At 44.5% G+C, this 14,809-nt stretch overlaps 1 protein-coding gene across 1 annotated transcript; it reads left to right on the top strand.

Annotated features, from left to right (window-relative positions):
* Positions 1-1,356: 1,356 nt before the first annotated feature.
* Positions 1,357-7,814, top strand: RPS7 (ribosomal protein S7). The gene is made up of 7 exons (XM_080343092.1): positions 1,357-1,430; positions 2,005-2,086; positions 2,411-2,482; positions 3,618-3,761; positions 5,239-5,303; positions 6,949-7,099; positions 7,699-7,814. Exons 2-7 carry the CDS (start codon positions 2,012-2,014, stop codon positions 7,774-7,776), a joined length of 585 nt encoding a protein of 194 aa, XP_080199218.1. The 5' UTR covers positions 1,357-1,430; positions 2,005-2,011; the 3' UTR covers positions 7,777-7,814.
* The last annotated feature ends 6,995 nt before the right edge of the window (positions 7,815-14,809 follow it).

The following is a 14,809-nucleotide window of genomic DNA, read 5'->3' as shown; positions in this document are numbered from 1 at the left end:
TGTTCCTGTGCCTAACTTCTCCGGACAGTGTGTGCCAAGAGCTGCACACCTGCCTCTGCGTGGGACTTCCCCTTGAGTGGGCAACCTCTCTAAATTAGCCAACAGGGAAACATCAAGGTGGGGACCTTTTGTCAAGGCAAGGCTTTAGCTCCACTGCGCATGCACAGCCAGGCACTTTCACCTGAATCAATGTGCAAGTGACTTCTTTTGTACCTAGAGTACAGCTTGTTTTGTTTTGTTTTTTTAATCAGCATGCAGCTGAAGTATTGATAGTGTCTTCCTTGTTATATAATAACACAATATACAATAAAGTGCTTCCAGAGATAAGAGAGTAAGTGGAGCCCAGGACTCCCATACCTTGAGTTTGCACCTGAACACAGCAGAAGACTTGTGTGTTATTTCTACTCTAATGACAGTTTAGTAACTATGATCACTGCGATGTTGTGTCAGCAGAAGCAACCGGGAGCTCATGTTTATAGAGGTACACAAAACAAAGCCCAGGCACAGTTTGGAGCTGGCACAGGATTGCCAATCTCTCTGGTTGTCAGAATGCTCCCTGGTGTGGTTTTGGCTGTGTCTCTCAGGCACAATGCCTTGCCGCATGTCATGGGTGACTGTGCCAGACACCGCTCTGGCAGGTCTCTTCTACCTTGAAAAGGCTGCATGGACATCACGGGTGAACTCTCAGCCCACTAAATTAATGTGGAGATGAAACAGAGAGGGAAGGAAAAAGCTAGTGTCTGCTGCTGTTCTGCTGCAGGTGAGGCGCACCACAGAAGGGCAGACATGTACTCAACCGGTGGGCTCTGCCTTTGCTGGAGCAAACCGAGCCGCCCTGCCATGGCTGAGATCCCAGTGACGATTCACGGCTGCAGCGCTCCGACCCCAGAGGTCCAGAACTCCAGCCTGAGGGCAGCGGCCGGGAGCCTCTGAGGCCAGCGAGCCGGCGGGGGCCGCCTCAGGCCGCCCGGGCCCAGGGAGAAGCAAGTGACGGCGAAGGCTTGGCATAACCAGGAGCGACCGAGCGGAGCAGGCTCTTCTCCCTCTCCTTCCCGCACCGCGGCACGGAGAGAACCCTTGGGACAGGGACAGGGACAGAGGCGGGAAGAGATCCCGCGCCCGACCGCAACTCGCACCAGCCACTGCCACCCGCACTGCGCATGTGCTGGACCACGGCTTGTGCCGGCTCCCCGCCCGCCCAGCAGCTGGTGATGACCTCATCAGTGGGCGCCACGCCAGGACTCTGAGCATCCAGTCCGGCTTCTCTCTGGCGGAAGTTGCTGTCGGCTCGCGGTGCACGCGGGTATCTGTTCTGCCCTTCTTCCTGGTCTGGCTTCAGCCCTGCGTGGGCGGGGCGAGTGCCTTCCCGGGCCGCGATCTGAGCCGCGCTCGCGAGAGCTCTCCCTTTTCCCAGGCCGGCGCTGAGAGAGGTGGGTGCCGGGCCCTGCGCGGACCGCGGTGGCGGCGGCGCCTTTTTCCCCGATGCCGCCGCAATACGGGGCTGGGCGTCCAGCGGCGCTCCCCGCGGCCGCCCGGCGTGGGGATGCCCCCGATTACCGCCTGCCCGAGGCCCGATGGTCGGCGGGGCGCCCGGTGCTGGGGGAGGAGAGCCGGCGGGGTTCCCCTCCGCCCTCCCCCGGCAGTGCCCCGAGGGAGGCCGCTGCGGCGGGGCAGCAGCCGCCGGGCGGGAGGAGGGGGCCAGGGCCGGGCGCGGAGCCCCGGGAGCTGGGACAGACTGCCTGCTCGGCGGCACGTGGGGCTCCGCGAGCGGCCGGGCAGCCGCCCCGGTGCCTCGCAGCGCCGCGCTGGGCAGGGCCCCGCGTTCCCCGCGGCTGCGCTTACGTGCTGGGGTCGGCAGCTCCCGGACCGTTGTGCTGGGGCTCGTGGGCTCTGCCTGGCTTCACTCCGAAGCGTGTGGCTGAGTAGCTGGATTGCAGGGTCTCGCTGTGTGTGTAGTAGAAGACATGTTGCTGGTGACAACTGAGATGTTGTTTTGCGTTGCAGAAAGGCCATGTTCAGCTCTAGCGCAAAGATAGTGAAGCCTAATGGCGAGAAGCCAGATGAGTTCGAGTCTGGTATATCCCAGGTATGTCTCTTTTCTTTCTGCTGCTTGGTGACTGCACATTGTGGAGACGGTGTTGTGATATTGTCTAGAGCTTCAACTTCGAGGGTGGTGCTGTGTGAATGTGTATTTTTTCCTGGTTTTACTGAGGAACCGGAGCAGTCAGCCTGTGTTCCCACCAGTTGAACTTGTTGCATCTGTCAGTGTGGCTGACAGGAAGTTAAATCTTTGTTGACTCTAGTAAAAACTATATAGCTACTCTCTGGCAGTGTGGACAGACTTTGATCTCAAGAGTTCCTATAAATTGAGCTGTATATAATGGATTGTACTGCAACTTTACTTCCCTAGGCTCTGCTGGAGCTGGAAATGAACTCTGACTTAAAGGCTCAACTGCGGGAGTTGAACATCACAGCCGCTAAGGTAAGACAGACCTTCTCCACAAAGACTTTCTCACTGATTTGCTGTGTGTGTTTAACTTTTGTGAACGTTAACATACTATTTGAATGATGTCTTTAGCTGTTTGTTATGGCCTGTGATTGTTTTCCTATATGCTGTTGTGATTTATTTTCTGGTATTTGTTGTTAACAGGTAGGATTTTGTAAGTTATTTTTTTTATAAACTGGACTGAAAAGTTATTGTAAAAACTCAAATGGCAGTTTAGTGTTTTAATCAAATGTGTTTAAAAATGGTGGTTCTACTTTTTGTCTCTGTGAATTGGGCTTGAGATGGTCCGTGTGTGGGTATTGGCTGGCAATGTAGGCATTGCAGAATCTTTGTCAGGAATGTAAACTGTAATACTATTGGTAAAATCAGTTGTAAATCCTCTTTTTAAGTATCGAGTAATAGATAAAGAGGTGGATCAAGATAATAAACAGACTTGGTTGCATAGGTTAGCCTGTTTTTAAATTTTAGTTTTAGTTAATAAAGGCAAGCAAAATGTTAAGGAAGAAAAGGAAGGAGAAAATTAGTGGAAAAGAAGGAAGAAAATTAGTTCTGGAATTTATCAGCCTTGGAGACTACATGTAACTTGTGAAGCTGGTTGCTGTCAACAGAAACTTCAGTAGGTTGCTTTTCGATTCATGCCCAGGCCCACCAGTGTGGACACACATGCAGATGCGTGAGTGCTTAGAGTTAAGAGATTTATTACTGTAAACTTTGTCTAGAATCTGCATTAGGAACTTGTGAAACTTCCTATCAGCGTGTATCACATCACTGCAGATGTGATGGTAAACATTCAGTATAGTTTGGGTTCTGGCATCTGAGTCCCATCCTGCAGAAAGAATGAGCTTTGCTGTTCAGAGGATGTGACCCTGCAAGGAGTGGTAGGGTTGGTTGCCCAGCCACTCTCTTACAGCAGAACAAGTGCTCTGACAGAGGTTTTTCTGTTTAATGCTTGCTCTTAAATGCATTTAAAACAGGTACTGCTCTCTCCTCTTTTTTTTTTCCCCTGAAGTAATAAGCAAGACTATCAAATATCTATGTTCAGAAGAGTCATGATCAAACCAAATGTTGCTTCTTGACCCCTAGATAATGTTAGCTTCTACTTCTGTTTCAGGAAATTGAAGTGGGTGGTGGCAGAAAAGCCATCATTATCTTCGTACCAGTTCCTCAGCTAAAATCTTTTCAGAAGATTCAGGTGCGGCTAGTTCGTGAGCTGGAGAAGAAATTCAGTGGGAAGCATGTGGTGTTCATTGCTCAGGTAAAACACTTAAAATCATAAAAATGTTGATTTGAAGGGGTCCTTGGAGGTCATCTAGTCCAGCCTTGTGTGTGAGATGGGACTGTTGCCAACATTAGATCAGGTCAGCCATGGTTTTGTCTAGCTAAGTCTTGAAAACATCCAAGAGTGGAGATTCCACAGCCTCTCTGGATAACCTGTTCCAGTGCTACTACCCTTCTTGTCTTGTCTGTTCAAGGTAACCATGGTAGAATATGTATTTTCGTACCAGTAGGAAATGTAATGAATGTTTTTCTGTGAGTGTAAGCTGAATGATTTCAGCTAGCAGCCAAGGCTTTGTAAACTTGGTGAGATGTGAAACTTTTTGGAGGAGGATATAACTTTCTTGTTCTGGACTCTCTTAATCCTTCAGAAGTTTGAGAAGCAAAGCCTGAAAATAAAAGGGAGCAAATATTAATAGAAGCTTTACTTACACTTGCATAGTCTAAATACTTAAAATTCAAGTTAATAGAAGAGGAAAGAAAAAAGCATACTCAAGTTCTAAATTTATGGAAGGAGTGAAGCCATGAAAAGTGTGATAGAGGGCTCTCTGGGCAGTACCGAGAGCTGGACAAACTGGAGATCTGTTTGCAGAGTGAACAGTTGTTAGACTAAAGCTCTTTTTCAGAAACATTCTTCGTAATGTAATTTTAAGAGCCAGAGCATCCTACCCTGGATCTTTTTGTTGCCAAGAAGACTTTTTTTTTTTTTTTCATAAAGCGCCTCTGGCTCACTTAAGTGCTTGAGAATTCCCTGTCAGTTTAGTAATATGCATTTTAGAAGGGAATATGAGTAGTTCTGCCATAGGTGAAATGTTGATTTGGAATATGACATGGCCCAGTTTGTATTACAATAACCCCATCATGAGTACAGTCATGGAGAAGCTGTGATGTGTTTGTAGAAAGTACTGCAGGTGGCTACAACTGTATCTGAAACAGTGTTTTAAAACATGTACCCTTGAGGGTGAGGAAGTAGAAAATAAGCTGGTTGGAACATTTAAGCCAAGGTTTAATGTGGATTGTGTAATATATCTCATCACTCAAAGTAGTATTTCGATCTCAGTTGTCACCTAGCTGTCTGTGGGACTGAGATTGTCTGTGGTGTGAAGCAGAGTAGTAAGCTCAATGTATCAGAAATTGTAAAATTCCATGAAATTTCTCTTCCCAAAGAGGTGTGTTCAGATTGTGAATACAACATAGTAAACTACCCTGGTTGTATTCATGGGAGCAGGAGGTGTGAAATAAAAATATTTTATTTCAGCACATTGGTTACAGAATCAGTAAATGAGAAATAAATTACTACTAGGACTTCACCTTCTACACATAATATCAGATTCTAATGCTGTTGTGGCTTTGGGCATGCTTAAGTCTCCCTTTTCAGTGTTTCAGGAATGTGTTTTGCATGTGTGGGGGTTTGGTTTTGATACTGAAAAATGCCTTTTTTATTTTTCTCTTAACAGAGGAGGATTCTGCCCAAGCCAACAAGAAAAAGCCGCACAAAAAACAAGCAAAAGCGTCCCAGGAGGTAAGTAGCTAGTATTGATTCATTATGTGAGCTTTCTTTTGTAACTTGGTACTTTAGTCAAGTAATGTTCAGTTTTTGAGCAGTCATTCAAGTGATTGGATGGTCTTGTCCTTTCTCTTACTGCTTGAAATAGTATCTGCCATGTGGCTACTAAAGGGTGCAGTAAAAAGGTTGTCTTTGGGCACTGTGGTGCATTTCTTAAAACTCCATCTCTATTTCCAACTACAGCTGTAGTGAATTTTTAGCCAGCAATACTGGATTAAGAAATACCAACGTGCTGTCTCTGTTACCACGTTATGCTGACAAGGGTGTACAGAACGCAGGTCTGGCACACTGAAAGGGTGCAATGAGGGGGAGAGAAGCTGAGGAGGGCTGTAGGTATGAGAAGTCCTGCTGGGTATGAGTTTAACAGCAGTAGTGTAGTCATTTCTGTTAAATGGTCTCTTGGCTCTCATCTAGATTTGTTATGGCTAGATGTGCAACACTGCTGTATCTGTGTGGATGTCAATGCCTCTTCTATACTGTTCTCTCTTGTATCATTATGTAGTCCGTGTCTTCAAAGTTTGTCCTCTCTCTGACATGTGGCATGTTCCTCTAACTTCTCCCAGCCCCAGTATTATACCTGTGTTTTGTCTATTATTGTATTTTGAATTCTTCAGGCATGGGTTTTAAAAGTGCAATTTCAGAGTACTTATCTAGCTGCAGTCCTGCCTTTGGAGGGCTCTGTATTACATAGGAACTAGTATTGCACAGTGGATGGAAAAGTTGTCATTGGTGTATGTGATTAACAGGCTGACACTTTGAGTGAAAGGGAAGGAGAGTGTGCAGGACTGTCCCTTCCTCAGCCTGAGGCTAGACCAGGCTAGTATTGTTGTAAAACTGTGATATGTATATATAGCAAAGCATAGAGATGTGATTGATGTTTGTCTCCCTTATGTATCCCAGTCTTTCTAAGATTAAAATGCAGCTGTAGACATTGGCTGTAGACTTGGTTCCTAGTGATACTGCCTTGAAAATGCAGACAGGGAAGCTGGACATCTTACTGGTCATTTAGACTCGTACTGAAAGTAACCTGGGTTAAGTTTTCCTATTTTGGATCACTTCTGGACAGTTCAAGAAGAAAAAATCTTGATATCAGTCTTCTAAGCATGAACTAAACTTATCAGGTAGACTTTTCCTGTAACACATTGATGTTCAGGCAGATGGATAAACCAGTGTTTTCAAGACTGGGTCTCCTATGAACATACTCTTCAGTTTAAGTGTGCAAGTAGGGATACTTGCACACTTAAATGATTCCTGTGAGTGTGGCTGTCAAAATTGCAGTTGGGATAACTTGGTTCTGAGTTAAGTAAAATCTTCCTTATATGTGTAGAAATAATGTTTTGTGGCTGTTGATGCAAAGTAACGTGATCTAAAAGGTCAGAAACCTGGCTACTGACATTTTTCCCCTCATGCAGTCATTAAGTTTCTGCACTCAGTGTAGACTTTAGCTTTTATTTTTGCATGACCTGTGAAAAGGTGTGGTATTGTCAAGAAACACACCACTGAATTTTCAGGTAGAGCATGCTGTGAAAGGTTTAAGCCTTGGCAAACTGGAAAATTTGGCGAGAGGACTTATTTTAATGATACAAACGTGGTATTTCAGCCGCACGCTTACCGCAGTGCACGATGCCATTCTTGAAGACCTGGTCTTCCCAAGTGAAATTGTGGGCAAGAGAATCCGTGTAAAACTGGACGGCAGCAGGCTCATAAAAGTGCATTTGGACAAAGCACAACAGAACAATGTTGAACACAAGGTAAATGAAACAGCTTTACTTTCTCACGGGCTGGGGTGGCATTCTGACAGAGCTAAGGGGCTGCTTGGCTGCCTTCGGCTTGTGGCGAGGGAGATGCTTCCGTTTGTATTTGGAGTATGATGCTGAAGATGAGCAAGACAGTTTTGAACTAAAGCTCTAGTTCAATTTCACAAAATCCCTAGGTTGTAAAGTAGCTATATTGGTTCCCTCATGGGAACAGAGAGTGTTTTGCTGTGGGTTTTTTTGTTTTGTTTGCTTGTGGGTTTTGTTTTGGTTTTGTTTGTTTAAGTGAAGCACTTAGTTTTGAGCTTAAACAGATGTGCTTGATACAGCCTGAAGTCCCCAATCTCTTTGCATAGGTTTTTTCTGTGGGGACAGCTCAGCTCTCTGGGTCTCCTATGAAATAAATTCCAAATATTCTCCAGAAAACATGTCTTCTTTGTAAACCCTCAGCTACCTTAATCTAGAAGAAAATAATTTGCCTGAGAGTTCACTTCATAGTCAAGATGCAGTGGGAAATAGTGTAGTATCTGAAATATGTTAACATAGATTTTACTTTCTTATACAGCATGTATAAACAAGATCGTTTGTCTTCACAGGTGGAAACATTTTCTGGTGTCTACAAGAAGCTCACAGGCAAAGATGTGGTGTTCGAATTTCCAGAATTCCAGCTGTAAAGTGCAAAAAATGGCTGAATAAACAACTGTTCATATAACAGAGTAATTTCATTTAAATTTCAAATTCCATAAACATAGATAGGGATTTACTGATTCATGGGACGTCTCTACTGCCTGCATGGGTGATGTTTGTGTATCAAAGTATTAAGGCACCAGCATTTTAATGGTACCTCTCTTAGGTTGTTCTTGGCACTGCTGCAACACGGCTCTGGAGAAGAGTCCAGAGTCTGCAGAAAGAATTGGTGTAGAAAAATAAGTATGCTGACACTCACCTTTTTGGGGAGAATGTGTAGAATTACTGTAGAGCAGTGGAACTCCCAGGTTTTGCACACAAGAATACCAGTTGGAGACCTGCATGTTCCTGACACTGGAAGAACTCTCCATAGCAGATGGTATGACCTCTGAAACATGGAGCAATGACATCTGAAAAAGGGGTTTGAATTTTGGGGAAATATTTTGGACGAGGTATAATTTGAATTTGAGGTAACTTTCTTGCTCTTTTAAGTGGTAAAATTACCAAATAAGTTCTTAGCTAAAAGCAGGTCCCTTAGTTTCTCACCTTTATCAGCATGAAATGGGGAGACATTTTCACTTCTGAGTGCTTGATTACCTGGCTGGACACAAACTGCAGTATTTTAAGCATTAATCTTGCTTTCAGAAATCACGGATTTTTCTATCTTCATGTATTAGCAGTATGTATATCTTCATATCAGTGTTGGGGTAACCTTCCTCATGGTTAATAGGCAGGGACAGATATGCCTGGGTGAAGCCATGAGGGCTGGCATGTTTTGCATTCTTTCTAGATGGTGTTTTAACGTAGTTCAGTATATGCTTGGTGATGCAGGGGAGAGGTGGGGAAGGACCAGCTGTATCCCAGCAGCCAAGGCTGCGTGGTAGTGTCCTGAAAATAATGCATTGTTCACTTGGGTATCTATGTTTAGAAACACTTTCAGCAAGTAACCTTTTTTTTGTTCTCTCTCAGAGAGGGGAGTGTGGAGTTGGGTAAGCATATGTTCTGAGCAATTTATATGTATTTAGTACTTCACTGTACTGAACAGGCTATTCTGTTACTTAGGAGTTAAGTGTTTAATACAGTAAAAGGCACCTAATTATTGAGACAGCCTACTAGGTGGAGAGCTAAGTAGGTAACAGCCTGTGTACCAGGAGCCCTTAATAACTTCCATTTTCCTACCTGAGAGTAGATGGGAGAACAAGTGCCACTGAGGGTCTTTGTACCTTTACTTCCTTTTCCCATTTACTGTTGTTTTGTTTGCTTCCCATTTGATACCTATTTTCTTCATTTGTGAAGAACTAAAAGGTTAAAACAAGTTCTGTGTCACTTTTGCATTGAAAAAGTGAAGCTTTTTAAGTCATGCCATAACTTCTGTTTGTCAGGACAGATAGCGGTATGCTGTAACTTCTGGTGCAGACCATGCAAAGAGAACAAGGAAAACACATGTGCGCTGCTGCAATCAGCAGTTAATTTCCTGCTACTTACTGAAAAGGCTTGAATGTTTGCACAAAAACACAGGTTATTTCTTTAAAGAAGCTGGCTTACCTGAAGGCCTGTTTTCTCTCTCCTTTTCAAACTTCTGTCTCTGGAGTATAACTTCATTTGTTATTTATTCCTTGACTATTTATTGTTTGCCTTGGACGATTCAGCAGAAGTTAATTCATCAGCTTCCCTTCAAATTAGATTAGGGGAGTTTTAGGTATATAATAACCCCGAATCCTGGCTGCTGCTGTGGAGAGTAATTACAGAAGATCTTACAGCAGAAGGAGAACTTCAGAATTCAAGTTTTCATTGTTAAAATTGGTATTATTCAGGTTGGAAACACCACCACTCTAGCCCCTTTAAAATAATTCAAATCTCAAGTCAGACATGTTACTAATCTTGCTGATACAAGAATCACAGATGGTAGCCTGTGCAAGTAGCTGTTTGCTGGTGGGAGTTGGAAGCAGTAGTCTGGGGAATATATGGAGACATACCAGATGTCAACTACCTTTTGTTAGATGTTGGTGAGGCTGCTGGGGCTGTGTAACATCTGCAAGAAGAGGTGATGCCCAGACAGCAGTCTTCAGTAGATGGCGTTTCCCCTTTCATGGCGAAATGTAACTCAGGTTTGATCTCTTCATAGTAATAAAAATGTCAGTAGCGTTTCTAGTTTTGAAGCACTGGGAGGGGGTGAGTGGGGAGGAGAAATCTAGTAAACTGCATGTGAAGATTGCAAATGTTCCCAGGCATTGCCAGCTGACTATAGATTTTTCTTGGCTCTTGTTGCAAGCCCTTTGAACTATAAGAAATGCAAAGGCCCATGGTGGCCTCATGAGCAAATTCTTTGAGTGAAAGGATAAGGCTGTCAAAGCCATCTATGGTTCTTACGTCAACTAAGCAGCAACTAAAGGTGGAATTTTGTGTCATAAAAATACCAGGCTGTGTACTTTGCAAAAGACTTCAGTCCTAGTTTACCTTTATTCGTGGGTTCCCTTGTGTGTTGGTGTCAGTGATACAGTCAGACAACTCCCTCTGTCCCTTGACAAGTGCATCCAGTGAGTGCCTGCAATCTGGAAAATCAGTTGATACCATCTGGTCAAGTGCTTATGAGGCTGTGGGAATACTGGTGTCAAATGTTACTTTAACCCAAACAGACTCCATATGAGACCATGGTAGACTTTTCCTGTACCTTTCGTGTGCTAGTGCAGTTGAACTCTGAATGCGTGATTCCTCAGTTCATCAGCTGCTCTGTGCAAAAAAGCAATGGGGCATTCTGTACCAAGGCCCTGTGCAGCAGTAGTACATGGGCAGGGTCAGTGTGGACATAACACATACTGAGGAGTATAAAAAGACTGATTCTTTCCTGTTGTAGCCCAAAATGAGAAGAGGGCTTTACACCTGTTAGGTGCTCTTGAGACTTGCACCTGATATTAAAGCTTTTGTTGTTTATTCCATATGAATCCTTTCACAAATGTCTTAGTGTATTTTTGTTTGTGAGGAAAGCTGCTCCCTGTTGATTGCCCTTTGAGAAGGTATGTAAATGTGTTACAAATCTAGTGTGGCAGAACTTGTTGGAAGTTTTGGGTGGTAAGTTCTCGACCTAGGTTGTATTAGTATGATAATTTGATGCATGATAATGTCATGTCTGATTAGCCTCCCTTAAGTGTAAGTGGTAGCATCTGGCAAGTTTTAATGTAGTGATCCTCACATGAGCAGTGCTAAAAGGAAATCCTGCTGCTCTTGCATTACAGACTGAAGGAATCTTGTTCCTATGCCTTTGTTTTCTAAGCAGGAGGCCCAAGTTTGAATCTGTCGTATCTAAAAGCCAGAGCAATGCCAAAAAGCTAAAGCTTTTCCTCTTTATGGGGTGTGCTTTCTAGGTCTCTAGAGGTGTACCAGAATGACAGAAAAGTAAGATATTGATTACAGAAAGTCATGAAGTCTCGCAAAAAGAAGTCTGGGGTTTACGCTGGGAGAGCGTGAGTTTTCCTGTCTGCCAGACGGCCTGACTGCAGCATTGATCAGTGCGAGTGGTTGACCCCTTTATAACGAGGTGGCTTTGCTCATGTGAAAAACCTGCGTTCTGCTGAGAGCAAGAAGTGACACGAGCATCTCTTTGTACTAGTGCTCTGTTCCCTACAGAGAGATACATGTAAAGGATCTTATTTATGTCTTGTGATCAAGAGGAAAAAGTTTGTTGGATTTGTTACAGTCTGCAAGTTCAGGTATCCCTCCCCTTCTCTACCCTCCAGTTACTGTTTCTTTTTTTCAGGAAAATCATTCTTAAGCTTGGCAACGAGCAGTTGCTGCTAGGTGTTGCTAAATGATTAATAGCTAATATTTTTCAGTATTGGTTATTGCGCTGACATGTCTGGCTCAGTTTTGATCTGCCCCTGGAGCAGCAAAGATAGAATTAAAGCCAGGCACTGAAGAGATTATCCCAATTTTAGAGGTGAGGACTAACAGAAAAAGTTTCCATACAGCTGCTGTGGTGAATGCTGCTCAGAGGTTTTATGCAAAAAAATATTAGTGCGATACCGCGGATGGAAATGAAGGCTGGATTACACAGCTACAAAGTCAAACCTGTGTTGCTGTTTGTGCACTGACCTTTCCCGCGATACATCTTGCGTGTTGCCCCGAGGGTGCTCGGGGTGGCTCCTGGAGTGTCGCTGCCCCAGGGCTGCGCTGAGGAGGGAGGTGCTGGGGGCATCTTCACAGCGGCAGTGACACAGACTGTTTGTTCCCAGGTGCGTCTTGATGTTTAGTAAAGTTGCTTCCTATTCTCTTGGCTTAACAACTACTGTTAGGTGAAGCTGAAAGGAAGCAGACAAGTCATTACGGGAGCAGGGGAGAGGTGCACACAGCGTGCTGGTGTGCAAATCTGTTCATGGAGCAGTCATGGAGTTGTTGCATCTCCTTAACTCATTCAGGAGTTTGCCTTGGGAGGCTTGCTGCGGGCTGGTTAATGAGGCAGCCCTTATTTTCAACAACTGGAACAGCAATTTGTGACAGCCTGTGATAAGCTGAGCTCCAGCAATTGAATTCATACTGATTTATTAAGGAATTTGGGTATTGGCAGTTTTCATTCCCTGGGGAAATGTAATTGGGAATGTTGCTGATACCATTGGATGTTTTGTCAAATGAAGGAGAGCATTAGGGTGTTGTCATCTTTTCATTTTTAAGTAGCCATTGTTTTTTTGCACAGGTATTATATTCAGTCCTCTTCTAGATAGAGAGATAATGCCCAAGTGACTGTGGAAGAGCAGAAGAATTTGCCTGAAGGCTCCTGAAATTTATAAATATGGGGGTTTTTTTTCTGTTAGAAATCTTGTTCTTGTCCTTCTAGAACCAATTTGCTTTTCTTCTGCAGGTTTTTGGTTGCTTTTTGAACTGTTTCAATCAACTTCAACTTACAGTTGTGTCAATGTGGTATATAACCTGAAGTTAAAGGCTGGGTGAGTGTTGGGTTGTGGTCAAGCCAAGGGAGCTGATGCAGCTCATGTGTCTTGCTCTAAACCCCAGTTTCTGAAGGCTCTGCCTCTCCATCCAGCAAGCGTGGCTGAAAAACTTGTGAATTAGCTCTCAAACTGCTAATAGTTTTTTCAGACAGGCATAATAACAAAATGAAAAACTGAACTTAATAGCCAACCGTTATTGTGACCTGGTGATGGCTTGAGCTGCCCCAGTGAAGTCTGTGCACCCAGTACCTCACTTAGCCCACAGCAATCAAATTTAGATGATGCACCTATGTGGCCACACAGCTTCCATTCGGCTTTCTGGGTGGGCGAAGGATGCTTATGTGTTTCTGTAAGGGGAGTGTGCCCTTTTCTCTCTCTTAGGTGAAAGAAAACCATGTTCTTGCTCATTTTCCCCTTTCTTAGAGAAAACACATTCACTGCATTTATAGCGTTTGCCCTTTCCTTTTGAACTCTGGTCATTTGTGTTTATTTTTCACTTCTGTTTCCCCAGTGTTTAATCCTACCTTTTTTACTACTTTCTCTGAAATGGCTCTATTTCTCCCTTGAATTCTGTTTCTGGCCTCAAAGTTATTTGCCTGTGTTTATAGGGAGGGTAGATATGTATGTAAATGGATGTTGCCTTTGCCATCGTAATATGATCTTCAAAGGCTTGGACTGCAGTCACTTTACTGCATTCTTTACATCAAACATTTCTCGTGGCAAATTGCTGCCAACAGAGTGCTGCAAGGGCCTGATCCTGCAATTGCCTTCTGCTCCCACTGAACTATTGGGGCTTGCATGCATAAAACTGAACTTTGAGTTTAGAGGTGCGTGGTACTTAAACAGTTCACGTTTTACCATTTTGTCCTTTCTTTACTGGTGTAATCTGAAAGTGATCATTACTTCTTTTCATGACCATTTGGTGTGTGTTAAAATACAGCAGCTAGCAGCGGTGGGGGAGGGTGGCTAGGTAGGGTAGCCTACCATGGGAACAGGGTGGTTTGGGCATAGTCTGCCTTTATGAAGGTACCCCACAGTGAGTCTCAAGTATGAGGCACCACTACTATCCGCGGTGCTCTGGTATCTGCAGTACCTGTTTTTGTTGTCTTTTCCAGCAAAGCTGCTCAGTGTGTGTGGTGCTGTGGGGCTGGGGAAGCGGGAGCTGTGGTGGGGCAGGAGGTTGCACACCCCAGGGCTGGGGAGACTGGGAGAGAGGATGCAATATGTTGTGAGCAGAGCAGGAGAAGGCTGCATCAGTACTGTGTCACCAACTTGTACCGCAGCCTGGAATCCTCAGTGTAGTGGACCTACACCTCCCGCGAGAGCCGATCAGAAGGTTGATAGAAAAGTCAACACACACGCAAGTGGTCTTGGTACAACTTACTCTAGTCCCTCAGTCTAGAAACTTTTTGGTATTCTGATACTTTTCTGGTCTTAGGACTGTGGAAGATGGAAAGGGAACCTCCTGCTATTGCCACAGCTCCCATCCTGGTCTTCTGTGAGAGGACGCATACTGGGCATTCTGCAGGCTCCCGTCCCATCGGGTGCTCTGGTCTGCAGCATGACCCCTCAAACCCTCGCTGGAGAAACTGGGAGGGGGGACAGTGGTGTGAGCGTGGGGTGGGAACTGATAGTTTGTGAGCCTCTTTGTTGAAGCAGCTTATCAGAGCTACAGCCTTACAAATACACTAGCTATTCACTAGAGGGTATTAATTGGTTTAGTTGTAAGCGATACTCTGCCCTGGAAGTTCAGTGAAGCCAGTAGTATCTATTGAAGTATAAACTGCTGTAACAAAGAGAGGGAGGTGTTCTCAAAATCCCACTTCCCACTATCAGCTTACCCAAATTTTCTCCTGCTCCTGTGTATGTGGAGTACTGTGGTTTACCTAGGGCTCAGACTAGCCTAGCTGTTTAAGATGAAAACTAGAATTGTCCAAGCAGTTGGAAGCTACAGCGAAGGATTTCTGTCTCCTTTTTTTCCTCTCCTGTTGACACAGAAAGTGATATCAGAAGGTGTTTAAAAAACAAAAAAACCAACACAAACACAAAAAACCAAACACATACCCCCCCCAAAAAAACC

The sequence above is a fragment of the Nesoenas mayeri genome (genome assembly GCF_963082525.1).
Source record: "Nesoenas mayeri genome assembly, chromosome: 3".
Taxonomy (NCBI): domain Eukaryota; kingdom Metazoa; phylum Chordata; class Aves; order Columbiformes; family Columbidae; genus Nesoenas; species Nesoenas mayeri.
The sequence above is the reverse complement of the archived record's forward strand: the minus strand, read 5'-3'. Positions and strand labels throughout refer to the sequence as shown.